Source organism: Solea senegalensis, linkage group LG2 (assembly GCF_019176455.1).
Source record: "Solea senegalensis isolate Sse05_10M linkage group LG2, IFAPA_SoseM_1, whole genome shotgun sequence".
NCBI lineage: Eukaryota > Metazoa > Chordata > Actinopteri > Pleuronectiformes > Soleidae > Solea > Solea senegalensis.
The window spans coordinates 33,985,364-34,006,013 of record NC_058022.1 but is presented as its reverse complement, the minus strand read 5'-3'; the positions used below and the strand labels follow the sequence as shown (position 1 = coordinate 34,006,013).

Below are 20,650 nucleotides of genomic sequence, written 5' to 3'. Positions count from 1 at the left end.
CTTGTCGGGGGGAGTCGCTCAAACATGAGATTGCAGGTGCCGTTTTTTTTGCTGAACCAGAGATGTGAATATGAAGGGCGCTTCATCTTATTTCGCTCCACGTAGGAGGAGACGGTTACACAAACAAGAGCTGAGGCGTTCACTAATTATGACTTCAGTTGCGTCTGCAAAGGGAGACACAAAAGTCCTTCACTGACAGCGAATTCCGAGGAGGATTATCCTGTCAGTCCCTTGTAACAGAGTCCTATTTTTCTTTTTTTTCCCCATCCATTCATTGACATCAAACACTGAGGCTTTTTTTTTAGCACTATGGGGACACCTTGTGGTGTAGAAATATACAAGGACTCACCATGTTTGAGTGAATCAGCAGCAATGATACACACACAGAACTAAAACAGGAAAGATGTCAAACTGAAAAAAAAACAAAACATTTTACTATTTCTGTTTTCACTCTGGCCATACGGCAACCAATAAAAAATAAACAATATATTTCACTGTATCGTTACTTGGCAGAGAATTCTCCCACAGAAGCAGATTTTAAAGGAATCAAATGGAGAGAGACTATTAAACCCAAGTCACCATTAAAACCAGTTCTGGTGCTTTTCTGTGGCCATAAATCCACAGCTACTATGTGGAGTGGCTCTTCACACAACAGGGAGGCTCCCCTGACAGGAGTAATGGCCACTGTAAATCCAGTCGCCCAGAAACATAAAGTAGTTCATCCCCCTGCCAAGTGTTGTACCTATATATCTGGACAGAAAGCAACGGCTTACTGGCTCAAACGTCAGCTGCTTTCTTTAAGGAAAATGGGTCACACACACACACACACTAGGTTTTTCCTTCGACCTACACGGTGTCGCAAACACAATATTCACTCGTATGGCAAAGTGCGGTCTTGCAATGTTATTCATTAGGAAACACAATGTGCGTCCACAGCATCCAGTCGTTGAGCGGAGTTCCACTACAATGCAAAGAAACACAAAGGCCTTTTTCTTTCGCAGGCGAAACACATGTTCTGCATGTTGGCCTGGATTCTCACAAAAGGCACAGAAGCTTCAGTCCGGCATTTTGTTGCCTGCATGGCTCTGACTAACGCCCAAGGCATAAACCACCGACCACTCCGTGTCTGCTGGCAGAGTCTTGCCAACAACCTCAATAACAACACAGGATTTATTGTCGACACTGCAGTAAAAAAAAAGAAAAAGAAAAAAAAAGGGCCTCTATTGCTTTTGTTCAATATATAATTTCTGCAATTTAACAGGGACTGAGGCCATTAAATCAAATATTACCATATCTTTATGTGGCCAGAAATCCCCAGCTATACATTGCAGTGTTTCTTGGTTGAAATGTTTATTGTCGACAGCAAATACATCGCTTTTTTTTTTCCCTTTCTCCTAATTAGCTAAAGCATATTGTTTCAAAAGGCCGTCACAGAGTAAACGCTGGCGTGGCATGCGATGAAAACATGCTTGGCAACTTTCGGTGAGAACATTTACTTTCGTTAATCCAGTGACTAAGTACATAATCTCCTCACTCCACTTGCCTGTCATGGCCCCGGCAGGAATGGCGCGCACTACCGTCTTCCTCCTGTGGAGGGCAACATTTTCCTGGAATAAAACTAAAAGCTGTGGGAGCAACGCCAACAAAGGGCATCAAACAAAAACAGTGGTTGGAGGTGTGTGTGTGTGGGGGGGAGCAATATCAAATTGAATCAGCCAAGTAATCTATAAAATGGCTTGGGCAGGATTTTTTTTAATTTTTTTTTATCGGTCTACTGAGCCATATATCTGAAACCAGTGCAGATTGGGTGTTTCAGGATTAAATTTGACCTCTGTCACAGACAAGGCTGGTTCCATTTCCTTGGTTGATAAAAACCGTATCCATCCAGATATGGCGGAGTTTATCACTATCAGCGTGCGTAAAGCCCCCCCAGATTGAATGGACTGCAGGACGCTATTGATTTCAATACACTAAAAGTAGCAGAATACAGGACAAGAAAACCCCTAATTTATGTGTTGTATGTCGTAGGACATGCACCGCAGCTCAGAGTGCCTTCACCCCGTTACTTCCACCGAGACTCATAGGTCTGAAATTGTATTAGCCGCAGTGGCGCTACAGAAGAAAGCCTGTGTCTGTAATTGGACAGCATTAGATGGTAATGTTATTCATCTGAAGACTTGAACCCCCCCCTGCCCCATGATACCCTCCCAAGATCCACAAAGGACTCTAAATTAATTAGAGACCTCTGCTTCTTCTTCTTGTTGTGCCACAAGGCCGCATCCCAAAAAAAAAGAAAAGCGTCAGTGTTATCAGTTTAAGTACACGTGGAGCTTCGACTGTAGCAGGACATCCATCTGCGACTGTGTACGCCTGTGCATTGATGGTGTACAGTTCAGGGGGCTCAATAATCTCTTCATTACACAGAACCCCCCCCCACATACACACACACACACACACACACAATCCACCCCCCGTTGGAGCTCTTTGCCTAATCAAAGGGCCGGGAGCGGATCTCTGGCTCGCAGCAAAAGCAAACATCAGGGACACAAAACACCGTGCAGGTTCTCCATTCATAAATAAAACATGGCACTATAGGCTGTGTTTGTGTGTGTGTGTGTGTGTCTCTGTGTGCTCATCAGCAAAAATGTAGTCAAAGGAAAGTGTAACTTGACTGTTTGGCTGCCACACACTGCACCATCGTGTAATTGGAAAGCCATGTCCGACGCACACGAGACAAAAGAAAAAGACAAATAAATAACATACGGCAGCATTCACTCTAAGATATTTGTACTTTAGTTTCATAAGACGGCAAATTGAGATTGCAGATGAGACCTACAGAAAATATTCTCTGAGATGACTTGTTTTAAAAAAAAAAAAACATTTTATTCACTAAAAATCTATGTCTCGTGTCCCCCAGGGCTCCATCAATTCAATTATCACGGAGAGCCACTACATTAGAGAGTGCCACTTCTGCCTTAGACAGCCTCCGGCGCTGTAGAAAATAATACACACACACCCCAGGAATATGCTAAATCATATGAGTGGTGCATTTGTCATTGCCAAGCGGGCTCCCGTCCCACCCCCGTCCCCCCCAACCCCACCCATGCACCCACGCACTCACGAGTCATTCAGTCAGCTCTGGAGAGCGGGTGAAAGGGACGGTGTGGAGATGCGATTTGAGTGCGGCTGTCATCGCCTGTCACACAGTGAATGTGCCGAGTGCCGGGGAGGGGGGGGAGATGGGGGAGACCCCGTCTTGGCCCTCGCCCCTGGTCCGTGGCTGATAAGGCCAATCTGCAGAGACAGCACCTGAGTCCCACCGTGGACCCCGCAAACCTCCACGCTGTCACACGTGTGTTCCACACAGCTGTCACAAAACACCCGGCGAAGGTCCCTCGGCGGTGGAGCTCACGGAGGACGGAGCCGTCCTGCGACTTTGAAGGCTTCTTTATCTGCTGAAAGCACGCTACAAAGCATGTCCATCTTCAAGATGCTTTTAGTGCGTAATCAATCATTGTCACTGATACCTTGGATTCATTAGATCATGGTGAGGCCAACGCAAACAACAGTGACTGCCCTCCATCTCATTAAGCTTTGGCTCAGTCTGCACAGGAACGACATCAGCGGTCTTTAAAACTCTCACTTGTACGCTTTAATTATTCACTTCAAACTGTGCAAAGTTGAATAGAAAACGCATTTTCTAAACTCGCACCATTGCTCCATTTGTTAAGCGTCCATTCATCTCCCCTTTAGCGCTAAATGCACTACATTTTTTATCATCTTTCAACATCAAAACGTCTCTCCCGCTGTAAGACATTCCTTATAGTCCTTTCGAACGGCGAAGGATATGAAGACATTCTTTCCTTTTCGTAAACTAAACCCCGAGGACGTGCGCTGGATTCCCTGGCATTGCAGACACAGTCATTTCACAGTGGCTTTAAACTTTAAATAAAGATCAAAACCCATGGAATAATTTAAGAGTTTCTCATATATATAACTCTTTCTCAATCTTTCCATGAATATTTGACAATTATCAAAGAATATGCGGAACGTTTTATATGTAACGCTGTGTGAACCTCTCAGTCTACACTGTGTCTACAATAAGTATGTTTAAATTTTGGGGACTGAAACACTTGGTTGAGATGAATCAAGGACAGTAAAGAGTCTTGTAAAGAAACTAACTTCATAGATTTTGTTTCATGGACAGAAATCGCTGATGGCTCCAAAGGTTTTTTTTTACCACACAGTCCTCATTTCTTATCTTGATTTCCTACACAAAATACTCAAAGTTACGTGAAAAACGATCCTCATAGGTGTCCATACATGTATTCTTCACACATCCACCAACAAATCAGACGTACTATTATCCCGGACATCCCTGGAGATGACGGTGCGTGTGTGTGTCTGTTTTAGCTCAGATATCATACAGCATCCACAAAACCCCAAAGAAAAATAAATCCTCTCCAAGCCAGATCATTTATTTCCACGTGTTGTTTAGACAGCCATTTCCAGTGGTCATACGCTGACTTTACTCTTTTAAATGCCTGTTTAATGGAGAACCCATGCCCCGCCCCCCTCTCTGCCTGCCTTTACAAGCCTGCACACACTTCTGTTTTCTTTCTGACAGGAAACCCGGCATCCTGCCCCTAGATTGCACTTCTGAGTGGCATCAAAAGGAAAAAAGTGGCAGCAGCCAGAGAGCGGACCAGCCCTCCCTGCGCCACGCCTCTGAGCCGGGGCGTGAAAGATTCCAGAGAGAGAGAACAACCTACAGCAGCGATGAGGCCGTGAATAAGCGGTTTGACTGGAGACAGACAGGGCAGGCTTGTTGGAACTGCACCGAGGCCTTGGCTGAATAAACCATGACCTGTGCTCTATCAAACACCTTACGGGAAATCCGCTGTTTTTCTTGTGGGAGTTTTCAAGATTTTGCAGGCAAAGAGTACTTCATGTCCAGGCCCCGTTATGAAGTTGAAGAAAGCAAACAGTGGCGGTGGGTTGTTCGGCTGGAGCTCTCCAAACTAATAACTTCTTGTGTGGCCGTTACTTGCGGCGAAGTGCTTTACAGAAGCTCGCGCCGGGCCTTAACGCACACTGATTGCCCCACAAATTATTCAAAGGGATTCGTTTGATTCTCCCAGATGATCCATAACAATAGAGTGTGCGCTCCTGCACTGCCAGTAGCCACCGCGTTTTCACCGCAGGAGGCCCCAATTAAAACACACGCTCCTCAGTAAAAATGTGTTGTTAATGATGTCTCATTTACAGCTGTATTAACGGCTCGGGCCAGACGTGACGCTCACAACCGTGGCAGTGTGCACATAATCATCGTAAAGAAAGACATGTTTCTTTTCTTTCTTTTTTTTTACATTCTTCTCCCTACACAATGCACCAAGACACTCTTAAGGAGAGTCATCCGATACAGAACACTTCAAAAGTCTGTGGACGGGCATGGAAGTGGGCATCGGGGTGTGTGTGTGTGTGTATGTGTGGCTCCGGTGAGCAGTTCCCACTTCACACACAGCCAGCACTTTGACAATTATCTCCTTGGTGCAGCAGCCCTCTTTTTCATTTCCATTGAGGAACCGTGCTTGAGCTTCGAAGCCTCCCAGGAATGCCAGATGCCAGAGAGCGAGTGAGCGAGCGAGAGAGAGTGCAGGGGGACTCCGACGGGGATAATCCCAATTTCAAATGGAGCTTAGTGATATCCCCCCTCTTCTCTTTCTTCCTCCACCCTCCTCCACTGTCTGGCACAGATAACTTATCCTTCTCCCCCAAACCTTGAGCATCCGTCGACTGTAATTCACACACTCCTCTAAAGTAATAATTAGCATGTCATCCATTCACGTGAGTCTGAGAGCCGAGTGTGCGAATGATGTATTTGTTTAGTTTGCAGCGAGGTCAGGGGATGAAAGGTTAGAGTTACGGGCCGAGGTGCTGACACACAGAGGTTGAGAGAGAAGTGAGGAACGTGCAGCACGATCTCCTGCTCAGTCGCTTGTCTGTGACTTCACATGACTTGATTTCACAGCTCTTAGTTCATGTGTAGGACGGGAAACTGCGCTGCTCTCATGACTCTGGGTCACGCGGTGACACCTAGGGTCACGCGCATTCCATTCATCGAAAGCAATCATTCTCAGAGACTTGGGTGTGGACTGGACCCAAGGGGTCACGGGAGATATATTTTAAGGGGTCATGATAGACACAAATTATTTGTCAGAGTGGTGAATTGGGTCACGGCAGTTCACCGTCTTAGGAAAGTATAAAAAGTCTGTCTAAAGACTCTCTATCCACGATGAAATCAAGACCCAGCCTCCTTGCTGGTTTCCCAGGGAACGCAGGGAAGTCGGTGAAAATGACGGAAAAATGTTAATGTGAATCCTTGGTTTTCAGGATCATCTTTGTGTAAACAAATCCAGGAAGTGTCAGCCATCTCTATCTGTAACTGTCTCCTTTCACGCAGGATTAGCCAGCTGCATGTTTACAATTGCACTCTCTCCACGGACGCACAGTTGCGCCGACTTTCCACTAGAGCAACGATTAACATTCTGTATAAATCCATAACACGCCATTAAAAACCGTCTCTGGTGGCAGCTACTCTTTCTGGAAATGAATTCAAGCCCCCTAGAAACAGGAATCTCCTGTGCTGCAGTGCCCATGAGCAAAACATGGGAGTCTCTGCCCAGGCCGCTCCAGGGGCACTGTTCTGTATCTGACCCAGATTTATGACCTCTTTCACTGTTGTGTGAGGAGAAAAGAAAAAAGAAGAGCATTCCTCCTCCTCTTGGGATCAATAGAGCATCACACAAAAATCATGCAAAAATCCCACAGTGTATCAGGCGTTGTGCGCTGTTGCTTTAGGCCGACCGCCATAAAGAGAATCAGGTGCGGGTGAGCAGCTGGGCCTGTGGTTAAAGGCTCTGCTTGGAGGCTGCAATCAGCTGAGCTGAGCCTCATGACACGGTTCAGTTTTTCACTCTCTGACCTCACTAAGAAAAACATACTCCATCCACACACTTACACTTCCTACATTTTAACTCTACATCGCCTCATCCTTCGATAAAACAATCAAGTAAAAGCACAAAATCAGCAGTTCCCTGTGATGCAACATCAACTGACGCGCTGTGTTGCAGTCTGACCTTGTTATCTGCACACCGTACCTTGAAAATCACATCTCTGTGCAAAAGCCCTTTCAGACTGTAAAGATTGACTTTGGCCGAGCACACTGTGGCCATTCCGGCTCGGTGCAGATTACAGGGAGAGATGCTCCACTATATACTTTACCATTGTTCCTTCGCTCTTGCTCCGTGCGACTTCCCTCTGCAGACGAGCCACAGCCAACTTCTCTCTAACCAAAGGGGGAGAGGAGGAGGAAAATTAGAGAGAGTCCACGTGTGATCATTCTCTTTTAGACAAACATACACTATTTGTTTTAAATCAACAAGAAAAAAAAAAAAAAATTTGTTACAAGTTCACGGGAAACGCTTGCAACTCCTACGAAAACACATTTGACCGTGTTACTGCGATGCTAACGTTTAGCAACTGATCATAAACATGTAGCTGCTTCCTCCACACGCTAAGACGCTGAGAACTATTTTTGAAACAAAAGAAGAAGAAAAAAGCTAACGTATAAGTGGTACAAATGTGTGCCTCGTAGCTGCTTTACTCCAGATAGTATGCGCTCAAAAACATCTAAAGATCAATTAAAAATCAAGTCATTATTGACTACGTATATGGGAAATCAGCATCTTTTGTCTTCTGTTAAACCTGCCAGCAAATCAGCACACACACACACACACACACACAGTGAGGAGATGGGGTCATCCACTGACCACGTAAAACAAAGAGCTTGCAGTTCTGTCCAGACAAAAATAGCTCAAAGGAAACAAAAAAGAAGGGCATCCTCGCTTCAGAACTTACATGCAGACACACACACTCTCACTCTACTACACTCACACACACACACACACAAGAGAACTGGGCTAAACAAAGAAACTGACTGTGCGCGTCCAATCCATTTCCCACGTGAGGGCATTCCAGACTTTAATGGGATAAATCTTGGCACACTAGCACGGATAATAAAGAACTGTGTTTTATTGGCTCTCCTGTGGTATCACAACAACTGCGGCGCAGGAGAAAGAGAGAGGCTGCTGTGGGACATCCCAGCCTGCATCTGACAGTCGCACTGTTTGTCATTCTCTGCTCGTCTTTACACAAATGGCAGGAAAAACAACAAACGTCTGAGGAGGGGGGGAACAACACACGGGGCCGCTGTTTTTGAATCTTCATGAAACGGCCGCTTTAGGACCAAATGCAATTAATTAAATGTAAAAAAAAAAACAAAACATGGTACTAGTGTCCACACAAGGGGGAACAGGAAGTGCCAGATGTCCTCCAATGATCACTCGCATACAGTACGTGCCCTGTTATGCTAATGAGGCTACTAATTAAGCAAATGAATACATGAATTAGTGAATACATTCTGTAATAGTGTTTGACAAAACTCAAACTCTCAATGAGGACATTTATACATCATACACACTCAGTGCCACCTAATAGAGAAGCGTATGCAGCCGACAGCCGCGAGTAATCGCCGTCACCTGCACATTTTTCACATTTCTTCACCAGAGCAGACACCACAACCCAACTTGCCAACTCCCCACAAGAATAACTCATGACTAACATCTCAACACGGTCGCTTCTGACAACACATCATTGTTTGTAAGCGGCTTACCTGTCTGGAAACCCCTCCCCGTTGGTGATTAAGCCCCAGCTGGGGATGGATTTTTTGATGGATGAATCCACTGTCTGGGCTGAAATCTGCGAGGCCGGGGCTTAAAAACCACCAAATGCCACCACTGGTGTCTCGGTCTAATGGCAGCACCAGGCTGAGGCAGGCACGGCCGAGGCTGGCACGCTGACTGTGAAACACGCTTGTGGCAAATCTGTGAGGAAGTTGAGCAAAGTGTTGCAGCCTGTAAGACAAGGGAGGGGCGTGTTTGGGTGTGAGAAGTTTGTGCATCTATAAATTGAGGTGTGTGGGTGGGAGCGTGTGTTCATTAAAGCGAAAGGTGTTCGCGAGACCATTCATCGATGCGACGTACGTGTGCAAAAATGCACAAACATGTGCGTGAAAGTCAGCATACGCCACACCTGAGACTGACTAACACACTCATGTTCCAGTTACACAATGTCTCTTCCTATCACAGCACGCTGTGTGAGTGCTTACACCGCGACTCTTACTTGAGGAAAGAAAACAAAGAAAGGGGGCAGGAAAGAAAGAAAGAAGGAGTTCTCTGGAACTTCTCAGTGCCGATATTGTTTTGTTAAACACGACTTGCCTGGCATTCCTCCAGTCTGTGTTATGGCTGTGCGTCAGCCCAGTAAGGGGTTAAGTTTCAGGGCCACTTATGCGCAGGCATTTTCCAGGAGCACTGGTGCATGAGCATGAACAACTGCACCCCGAGAAAATCAACTCCAAATATAGAGCAAATTTGACATTCTGTCTTAAACGTAATTATAGTAATTGGCACGAGTGGCAGTCAAAATAACAGTGATCCAGTGCAAAACACTCATTCCAGGTCCAATTGATGGCGTGGAATTGTATTAACCTACATTTGCACAGCGTTCACACTCACATGAGAGCAACGTGTCATCTGACAAATGGGGTGTGTTTTTATCTATATATATGTGTATATATATATATATATATATATATATATATATATATATATATATATATATATATATATATATATATATATATATATATATATACATATATATATATAAAACATGAGACAGTTCCAATCACTCACTCTGTGGACTCTAAGCAGCTGTATAAACTCTCCTGTCAAACAGTCAGGCCGAGCGAGGACGAGTCCAACCCATACGTTGTTAAGTCGAGAAGTTCATCTGAAGTCATCTCTGAAGAGAGGAGGCTTCTCGTGGGTCTTTGCACGCTGATTATATTTTCATTTTCTGCTAAAACACTTGTTCTCCTGCTCTAAATGTCGCCCAAAAAGGATAAGAATCCGGGAGCACCTCGTTTTTAAAGGATAATTATCACTACTTGGCTCTTATTTTTCTAATTATGGCCATTGTTGCAATAACATTTGCAATTACAGGGAACGAAAACATGAGCCGTCAGACTATTTAAACCATATTGGGAGGTAAATCTGAAGGTGGAGTGATGTCATATGTCATCATTTTATATTCTTAAGAGCCTTGACTTGAGGGTTTGTTTACGATCTGTCAAAAACTCAACTGTTGTCTTTGTGACTTTTTCCTCCACTGTCACTTTTGTAGAATGATGACAAAATGATCTTTATCTTTTAAGCAGAAAACTTTAAACATCATATAATAAGTAATGAATCATAATACAAGGAGGCACGTCTCCACAGAGACAGGAATTTCTGGAAAATCCAGAATATGACACCTTTTCCAGACTTGACCGTGACTAAATTGGGAATTACAGTATTTGGGTGCAGGGCTGTCGCACCCTGTACACACGAGCTGACAGATGACAATGTGCACATCATTCCTCCTCAGCTGTTTGTCTTCCTCTTTGAGCCCCATTATAGAGCACGGCTGAGTAAACCGCCGCAGACAATCATGAGCAGCGCCGACGAGGGCCTCCAGCGGTTCCCAGTGACCTGCAATCACCTGAGAGCTCCAGAACCGCTTTAGGGGAGGAGCAACCCCCGCGGCACTTCAGTGGCAGCTCTGATCTACAACATGTTCCTTATGTGTTTATGCTGATAAGGTTAACACATAACCTGCTGTTTGAGGACAAACTATTGATCTCTATTGCAATTGTATGTTTAAAGCCTTTAAACAAGGATTATTTTCTTAGTTACTGGAAAAGTGTGAAAAGTTTGCAATGCATGGACAAAAGTCCACCCAGTGAACGCGTCGGCCCTGAATCTTCCCCACAAGCAGACGCTATGTACGACGACCCTGCGTTAAGAACACTTGCCAAGACACAGCTCCTCAGGGTTGAGCGCGGATCAGCGGTGGCGACGAAGCATTTGCCAACCTGAGCCGACACGTCGGACCCCATGTGCTTTGAACTGCATTGTGTGAGGCAGACGGTGAGCTGTGCATTCACTGCTGTTATCACAGTTCCTCCATGCAGGTGGTGCGATCCACCGTAAATCGTTTGCCGCTAAGCACATAATGAAAGAGAAAGGAAGTGTCTGCCTCTTGGTTTCCCCCGTTTCCCTTCGGTGTGCACCACCACCTTATTATCAAGTGAGGTTTAAGTCTCCGTCTTTGTGTGGAGAGATGTTAACAGATTTAAACGCCACGTAAAAACCTCCTGCTTCCCCCCCGCAGCAGTTCCATAAATACACGTGTCAGAAAGTATAGAAGATACATTAGTATAAATCATCTTGTGGCTGAAAATAACACAACTCTTTGGATGGGAGCTGAGCTGTGCGATGCATTTATACTTTAACGTCGACACTCCTGCTGGGTTAAGAGTCCTGATAGCACACGATCCCCATAGCACACACTGGGCATCCAGTACTGAGAGACCCTGGCAGCATTTTTGGCCTCAGCTCTGGACCAGTCGCTCGCATCCTTAATCCTCTTACGGCTGCGTTATGTAACGTTCTGCACTTATCCAAAATGTGTCCCGAGCTCCCAGTGTGGCAGCTCAATGAGGCGTTCGATAAGTTATAACATCCAACACAGTGTGACGGGAAAACGCGGCTATTTGTCGCTCAAAACCCGAGCATTTCCAAAGATATTCCAAGAAATTTAAATATTTAAAAACAATTTAGAGATGGCATCGTCAGGGTAAACATTTTCATCTGGTCCAAGCATCTGAGGGACTGCAGCCTGCACATCTGTGACCGCTCAATTGGTCCCAGAGCATTAGGCCGCTCCAATCAATCACCAGAGAGCACCTTCGAGGATGCCAAACTGCAGCCTGACCTGCGTCTGCTCTCGCCGCCTCACCCACAGCTGGTTCCTGACCTCCTGCTCTCCTGCCTGCAGACCCCGTTCGCACCGGAGGGGCAGCGGGAAAAACAGGAGCCACATGTCAGCACCTCGAACAACCATCCACCCACCCAGCCAGGCACCCAGCCAGCCAGCCAGGCAGGCACAATGAACCTCACCTCACCACGATGCCCCATCAATTATTGACGAGGTGAAATGTGATGAGCGTCTACTGTGAGCACACAAAGAAAACACGACTTCCCGTGCTGCCATGTGGCCTTTGTGATGTCCCGATGCAAAAATGACGGGACATTGTTAATCAACACAAAAAAAATTTAAAGCACAGTAAATTTTCTCTCAGTCACTCTCCTGTTAAATGCATGGAGTTCTGTATCGGCCTACGTTTCTGTGAGTAACGCACTCAAACGAGCTGAGATGATCGTGATCAGCGAGATCTTACCCAAAGTCAACAATAGCGTCCTGCGCTGTGAACTGTTTATGCTTTTCCCTCTGTGATAACATCGAGCCTTCACTCCTGCACCTGAGTCTCAGCTCTCAATAGCTTAATAACAGTGGTCGCAACATAAAAGCGCCGGGGGCAAATTAGTCGTCTCTTGACATGTGGGACTGACATTATCTCAGCCCACATGATTGATCAGTTCTGTCACAAGGCTGTGTGAAAAGGATCTGTCTTCGCGCAAGAAAACAACATCGGGGGCAAATGGTTTAATGACGTGGTTTTTGTGGGGCTAAACTCGGATCACATGCGTTTGTGAAAAATCAGACATGAGAAGTCCTCCGAGACTTCTTATGAGCTCAGATGAACGCGCTTGCCAAAGCGTGGATTACCCCTGCCTGACTGTCTGTCTGTCTCCCTAAATGTTTTCTTATTCTGCGAACAGGGGGCCTGACCTCAATTGTTTCCAAACCACAGACACATTCCTGTCCAGACGAAATGAAAACGACTGCCGAATGAGCAGATGTGCTTTAAAGATGGCTGCAGCGCGCACACATGCTCACGCTCCTGTCCGGCTGCCGGAGAGTTTATTCATGGAGAATGAGGACAGGGCAAAAAACACCAACACATGATGGGGAGCTCGTTAGCACACGGATGAATACACATGTACAAACACTTCTGCAGAGATTATGCACAGACATGCACACGCTCGTGCAGTTTTTTGACTCTTTCACGTCCAAAACATAATGCGATCGTTCTCTGAATTTACCTGTGCTTAAACAAAGCCTGTTTTCCCCTTCACACGCTTTTGCAGAAATCAGTTTTCTGCCAAGGTAAAGTGTGTTTGATATGAACACGTTCTGTCTGATTGTGAAAAAAAACAAAACGTGTTTACACCTGCAGTAATGAAAGACTCAGAGAAGCATGGAGATAAAAGAGGCTCTTCTCAGAGACATTTGTCGTATGGACACACTTGTATCAAGGGCTCACAGATTGTGCACAAAAATAAGGTAAAGTGGACACTATTGTCTGATACAGACACTTAAAACTGGCCACTTCAGTTCTAACACTGCAGGTGCATTTTTTCAAAGCTTTTGTCCAAACTGAGACTGGAATAGAAAGATAAATTATATCTCAAATATCACCTGTACTCCATTGTTTGTGTTGTTTGTTGGGCCAATGCTACTACACTAAAACGTTTGCTATATGGCAAATCTAATAAGATAAAAATGCACATTTCGAAACCTAAAAGTCACGTGTTTCTAAAAAAGTGTTCTGTATTTGGCAACAAGCCCGTCCTGGGACAAAGTAATTGAAGACTTGTGTTTACTACTGTACTGTACTGTACTGTACTACTGGAAGGTTCTGCTGACTCAGTGCGACTGTGCAAATGCTATAGGGTATTTTACACCGGCTGTCAACACATTGCTTTTCAGAGGGACGAGCAAACAGTAGCCATTTATCAAAGAGGCAGATGAATGGCCGCTTCACATACAATCGAGACAAAGGTACGGGTAAACAGGAGCACTGGAACCCAGCGTCTGCCACCTCTCCTGCAACCTGTGCACGTGTGTGTTTGAGAGCATAACGTGCTGGGTGGCTTTTACAAAAACATATTCAGCCTTTTAGATTTAAATTCATCCCATAACTCCCAGTTGTTGTTTTTTTATGCTGGAACAGAGATGTGCAGACAGCTGCGTTCTTTCAGTTGTCACAGTGCATTACCACGGCGTTCTCCGTCTGGTACTCTGGCATGCCGGTAATCAAGTAATTTAAAGTTACTGCACTCATTGTAATTCCTGTTAAGTCAAGAGTGTCCCCCTAATGGCTTAAAGAAGTCAAAGAAACCGAGTGAGATGTTTGGGAAGGTTTTTTTTTACTGCGCGGAGGTGGACGTCTCCAGCAGCACCGCCGGCAACTCAACCTGTGTGTGTCTCCCACTATTATCCAGTGATTTACAGCCAAGAAAGTAAGGGAGCTGGAGTTTGTTGACATTCCCTTCCCCGCACAACCTGGAACACACTGCTGACCCCATATCCAGCCTTGTAAACGGCTCACCCTCCATCACGACGACATGGACAGAAATCCGAAAAAAGAAAAGAGCGACTGCTTTGATCCACAAACTTGTGAGATCCGTGTGCCTGTGAAAGTATGTCAGCCAGAAGGCATTGTATGTGAAACAGGGACAACACCATGTTATCTTGTAAACGGTTGGCATGCAGAACGATGACCTAAAAACAAATCCCTTTTTCCCTCTCAACAAACCCGAGACACTTTGGGGGGGTTTTGAGGCTCGAATGTGAGAGCTACAAACAACAAACAAGTGTTTATGGGGGAGGAAAACGATACATACACTGCCACTGAACAAAGAGGAATTATATTTACACAAGGCTAGCGGTAACTGTCAAAACAGTCCATGAGCCTTTGCACCTCAGTGAACTCACATGGAGCGAGTTCATCTATTTAGAAACCACAAAAATGCTCCTGCTCTAATGACATCACTGAGCAGCCAGTGAGGGTGTCTGGGCAAAGCTTTATCTCCAGGCAAAGGAGTAAGTGCACGCAATAAGCCATTGTTAGTGAGCAAAATGAAAGCCTTTTATTGATTATAAATTGTGTCAGACCCATTAAAGTTTATCCTGAGTGACATTACTCCGAGTTAAGCCAACGGGGAGACAGAGAAAAAATGTCTGAGAGTCCCATTTTTCCTCCATTTTCAACTTGTTAATGTGAAATTAAATGAAACACGATGCATGACACTCCAATTGGGCAACAATTTATTCTGGCTCCTTACATCAAAAAATGCACAGCCAGTCAAGAATCCTTAAATGGGCCCTTTTTTTTTGTTTGTTGTTGTGTTTTTTTTTTCCCTTTTCAAAAGCAGGTTCATACCAGTCCCAGAAAGTTCCCACGTGTAGTTTGTGGGGGGAAGATAAATGTAGAGCAAGCTAAAAGCAGGAATGTATTCAAAGCGCCCTTAATTGAGCTGGATGGCCTGCAGTCACAGAGGCAGATCATCTCAACAAGGCTCAAGCCGCTGAGATCCTGAGATGTGCCTCACACATACACATCATTAAACCAGCTGCTTTAGCTCAGGGCTCAGCAGTGTGGAGGAACGCGGGCAGAGACAGTGGGAATTACATGGGAAAGTTGTCTTGAAGGAGCACCCCCCTTCTTCAAAAATGAAAGTCCCGGGCTGCCAATGAAGGGGAAGTGCCCCCATGCTGAGGCCCATTGGGCCTGCCATTGAACGGGGGAACATTCCTCAGTAATTCAGGTTGACCTCCAACCAATACGCTAGCTGAGGGTCACCGAGTACAGAGAGTGCCACATACGGGGAAGAGGCGGAAGGGGAGGCGGACAAATTGGGAAAATCGGATGTAAGGGAGTGACGGACACGATTTGGAAGGATGGTGGGGAACACAGAAGCGACACCTCTTGATTTTGCTGGCGTTTTAAGGCGTCATTCAAACTCAAATGATCCCGGGCTTGCAAAGCATCCAGTCCACACTGTACAAACATCTGCTGTAATTGACAAATCTTCCACATCCGTCTTGTTAGCACACAGCTTAACAAACAGCATTTATGTTAGCCATGTTAGCTTTCTGCAAAACTGACTTTCCCAATCAGAACTGCTTTAAATACCGGACATGTGATGGCGGAGGTGGGAGGATGGGGGGTGGGATTATATCTTGGAGAAATGGACGAGCTGTGGCATAGTCGGGATGGAGAGAATTACAGATTTAATTCTATAAAATCAAATCCCTCCACTTGGCAATCCTCTTATCAAGTAATCCCCAGGTAGGTTTCAGAGGACGGGCACAGACTCCAACTGCCCCAGTGTAGCAACACATCTGCCCTGGTGGCAGGATAATATCATAGGCTGCTGCCCCCGCTCTATACTGAGGCCAAACAGACACTCGTCCAAAACTGCAGCCTCTGGTAAGTAACGGTGATTAGTAGTACATACAATCCAAAAACATCCAAAATTACAGTAAATATTTGATAAAACGCCTGCTCTGCTCGGGCTGCACTCACCAGCTGGTGAGCACTAGTCGAGTAGATCACTGATTCAGGCTTAAGTTGCCTGCAAATTGTGCATTTACTGCATGACGCATGACGCAGAGGTTGTGGAATTTACTGGCCAAAAACAATTAGTTCCCAGGGAATGAAGAGTCACACGGTTGTGAGTAAAAGCTCAGTGAATATAGGACAAGATTTAGTTCTGTAAAAGTACTATGGGACTTTTGTTTACTCGTCTCTTCACTTACATTATCATCGACGTTCACTGGCATTTCCAGCTATAAAGCATCCGCTACTTTTTACACAGATTCTTTTCTCTCTTTATTTGTCATTATGGGAAGAAACCATTCCCAGGGTATAAACTCTGCTCAGCTCAGTAGAAAGACAAAGTGGCATTTCTTCCTTGGCATTTTGACAACAGAGCGATGATACCTCCCATACTCTCCCATGAGCTCATGTTTTTATGCTCCCTGCAGTTCTGTTTTTAGAGATAACAAAGGCAGCCAAAAATATACAGCTAGTGTCCTAAAATTGGCATCCTCCCTGTTTAGACTGTAAGCATCCCTGCCTCTTTATGTGTACTGTAAACCCCCCACCGCCCCTGACCTGCTGTGACTTGGGGGCACTGGCGCTGCAGCACTGTACACCACACTGATATGGGGCTGCGGAGAAGCTGCTGCTGACCACATTCCAATTATGTGCATTCTCCACCACTTTGCTGTATCCACACCCAATTCAGCAGCAGTCATTTCAGTGTGGGATTAGTGGGTTGGATAGAAAATCTTAATCTGCTTGAGAGAGAGAGAGAAAGTGAGAGAGGATGGAAATGGAGTCGAGGGAGGGGGGGGAACATGCATTCCGCCACATCTAAATCTCTTGCAGTCAGTGCTGCATTTTCTTGCCGTCTGCATAAACCCTGAGTGTCCATTTCCTTCCGTTATCAATCAGAATCAAAGTGGCTTATGCAGCACCCCAGCCTCACGCTGTTGCCACTAGCAACAGGACACGCGATTCCTCGCTTCCCTGCGACTGGCCAATCGGGCTCAGAGCAAACCAAACATCATCCTGCACACATGTATATAGTGCTGCTGCTGCTGCTGCTGCTGTGTGAAATATTATGCCTCCTCCTCTGGGGATCATTAGGGGGAAACTGCAGCTTGGGACAGTGTAAAAGATGGAGAAGGCATGGGGGAGGGTGCAGACCCCCCAGTGTGACAGCGCAGAAGTGTGACACACACACACACGTTAAAACAAATACCTCAAATCCACAAAGACAGTCATTATAGGACAGTAAAATCATGCCATGCCATGCCATGCCATGTCATGTCATGTGTGCTGCTGGTGACTGTCATTCCCTTACCCAGGTGGAGATGCAGCATCCTGGTGCAATTCAGAGGACACACATGGTAATCCACCAACACGCTTCTCCTCCTGCTCCTGCTCCTGCAGCTGCTACACGCTGATCCCGCAGATGATAAAGTTTACATCCACAATGCAGCGCTGCCGGCTCTGCACTGCTCTATACTTGACTGAGACCAAAGTGCCTCTCTGTCCTCCTGTTTCCTCTGCTTGCCTCTCTCCGACTCCCTTGTCTCTCTCAATCTGGCAACATGCACTGACTGTCTCTCTCTCTCTCTCTCTCTGTCTCTCTCGGTGCAGCTCTGCACTCCTCTCCTCTTCCTTCACCCTACATACGCTCTCTCCCTCTGTGCTGTGCGTTCCTCTTATTAACACACACGCTCTAAAGGCTCCACACATTCACAGAGCTGTGTGCCTCCCCCTGCCGCCCACCCCGCCTGCTGGCTTTATGTTTCCACAGAATATTCCTTTCCTTCTATCTCTGTCTGTCTCACTCCCTCTCTCTCTCTCTCTCCAGCTCTCTGACTGCGTCCCTCCTCCTCAGGCTTTGCGGGACGTTTAACATGTGTTCAGGGGAGACGGCTGTGCTGCTGCCTCTCTGAGGGTGGCTCTTTCCTCAGGGGAGGAGGAGAAGTGAGGTTGGGTTGGGGGTTTGCACTGTGGAGGAGGAGGAGGAGGAGTTTTTTTTGTGTGAGTGTGTGTGTGTGAGACAACAGCATTACACTCCAACAAGGAGACATGAACAGGCAAGCGGTAGCCAGCTTGTGATGCTCCACTAACTGGACTCTTTTTTTTTTTAAAAAAAGGAAGTGACAAAAAGACACAAGGACACAAGGAACAAGAAGTTATGAATATTCTGATGTTGCAAGAAAGTGTTTTTAGATGGTATCCAGTGATATAAATGCCCTAAATATTAAAAAAAATCATTGTTTTATTGTTATAACTGGGTCTCGGCCAATTTTAATGCCGAAAAAGTTGGCTTCATTTCATTAATCTCTACATCTGAACACACTGGCTGCCTGTTTTAGTGCGGCTTTGTAAAAAAGGGGCTTTTAGGAGAACAACACAAGGAAAGAAAGACAAGCCCGTGACAACAGACAGATACGGACAACCGAGGAAGACAGCAAAAGATCAAGGCAACAAAAGTAAAAAAAAGTCTAAAAGGAAAAATAAGGTGAATGAGGTGCTTAAGTTGGTCTGGGCCGAGCAGAGGAGCAGCCTTCTTCTGCCCATCTGCCATAATCACAGTCAGTCTCAGCTGAATGGCTGTGACAAACTGCAGCCTGGAGCCCGAAGCCTCAACCAGGCAGGGACGCCAGCGAGGGCTGAGGGAGATGAGAGGACAAGGGGGGGCTGGGTGGTACCTCTCTCTCTCTCTCTCTCTCTCTATTGTCTACACCCCAATAGGACCAGTGCGAGAGGGGGCGGCACTGGAGGGGTGAAAGAGAGAATTAAAAGGGTCCCAGTGACAGCAGCGCTCAGTTAAAGAGGCGAAAGAAAGGATGGGGCTGACTTACAGCCGAGGCCATCACTGCCACTTTGGCCCACATTCAGTGTCACTAATGTCCTCAATGACACTAACCATGGGAGAAAATGAGTTTGTTGCAGGAGAATGGAACTTGAGGGAGGAGGAGGAGGAGGAGGCACATCACCTAAAGACGAGGGAAGGTGGAGAGAGACTGGATAAAAAAAAAAAACCCTGAAACATCCTGTCAAACTCTCGTTATCACATGCCTCGTACGCCTGACTGCCGCAGTTCCCATTTGTCATCGTAAAACTCGGAAAGGATTCATGATGCGTGATTATGGTGCATGTGACTGAAATGTCATGCAAAGGGGCGAGATCGTGTTTATCATAAGCGCAGCTGCCACGACGGGGGGGATCTGAATACGGGGCCGGCATGATTCGATTCCAAGAGCAGGTGGTCGCCAATTAGACACCGTTGTGCCATTTGGTTAAAAAAGACAAATAGACGGCCGAGTCAGCGCTAACACGTACATATGCACCGTAATCAAGAAATATTGAGGGCAGCGTGCCATTTTAATTTTATTAACACAGTGAATGATGGCTCATGTCTAAAGGGTAGCAGACAGTCTGACCTTGGTGCCACTTTTCCATGTCAGAAAGTCGTCACACTTATTTATGTATATTCAAATTGGCTTTGTATTATTGTCAGCGTGTGTTCTCGTATTTGTGGCTTTGTGGGGACAAAAATCGTGAGGACACTTTGGCTGGTGCTCACTTCTTTAACGGCCTTTTTGGGGCGTTAAGACCTGGTTTTAGGGTTGGGGTTTGAATTGGGTTTAGGTTAGGGTTTGTGGCACTTAGTTGTGATGGTTAAGGTTAGGGTACGGAGCTAGGGAATGCATTATGTCATTATGCAATATGTGTGTAAGGGGTGCACACTAAGAGGATGCAGCTTACTTCTCAGTTATGGCGCATTTCCACTCGTGCTAATCGCCTCGGCACGGCGCGGTTATTTTGTGTTTCCACTAAATTTTAGTATCTGTTCTGAAGCGATGCTATGCGTGACGTCACCAGACTGCCGGCCACTGATTGGTCAGAGACACAAGAATCAAGCCAAACAATGCCGAACTATAAATCGGTTAAAAAGATTTAACAATCCTAAAAAAAGTGGGTTAATCTCCAACAATTACCAGGGAAATGTGCAAAATCTCAATATTTAACAGAGGAGTCTGTTGCATTTAGCTGACCGCGATCGGCATCACAAACATCAGTGATTGTAACAGACGGAGTCTGTGCTCCGGTCATGGAGGAAGTACTGCAGAAATCTTTTTAATGAACTGATTCTAATGATTCAGTTACACTGAAAACAACTGCTATGCAAGTCACAAGTCACTCGTT

At 45.8% G+C, this 20,650-nt stretch overlaps 1 protein-coding gene across 2 annotated transcripts in view; it reads right to left on the bottom strand.

The window, feature by feature from the left end:
• LOC122785675 (nck-associated protein 5-like) overlaps nucleotides 1-20,650 on the bottom strand; it is a 115,213-nt gene that overhangs the window by 47,389 nt on the left and 47,174 nt on the right. For both annotated transcript variants that reach the window (XM_044051582.1, XM_044051590.1), the window contains one exon: nucleotides 7,285-7,348. In XM_044051582.1, the coding sequence (XP_043907517.1) occupies nucleotides 7,285-7,348 (64 nt within the window). The remainder of the gene's footprint in view (nucleotides 1-7,284; nucleotides 7,349-20,650) is intronic.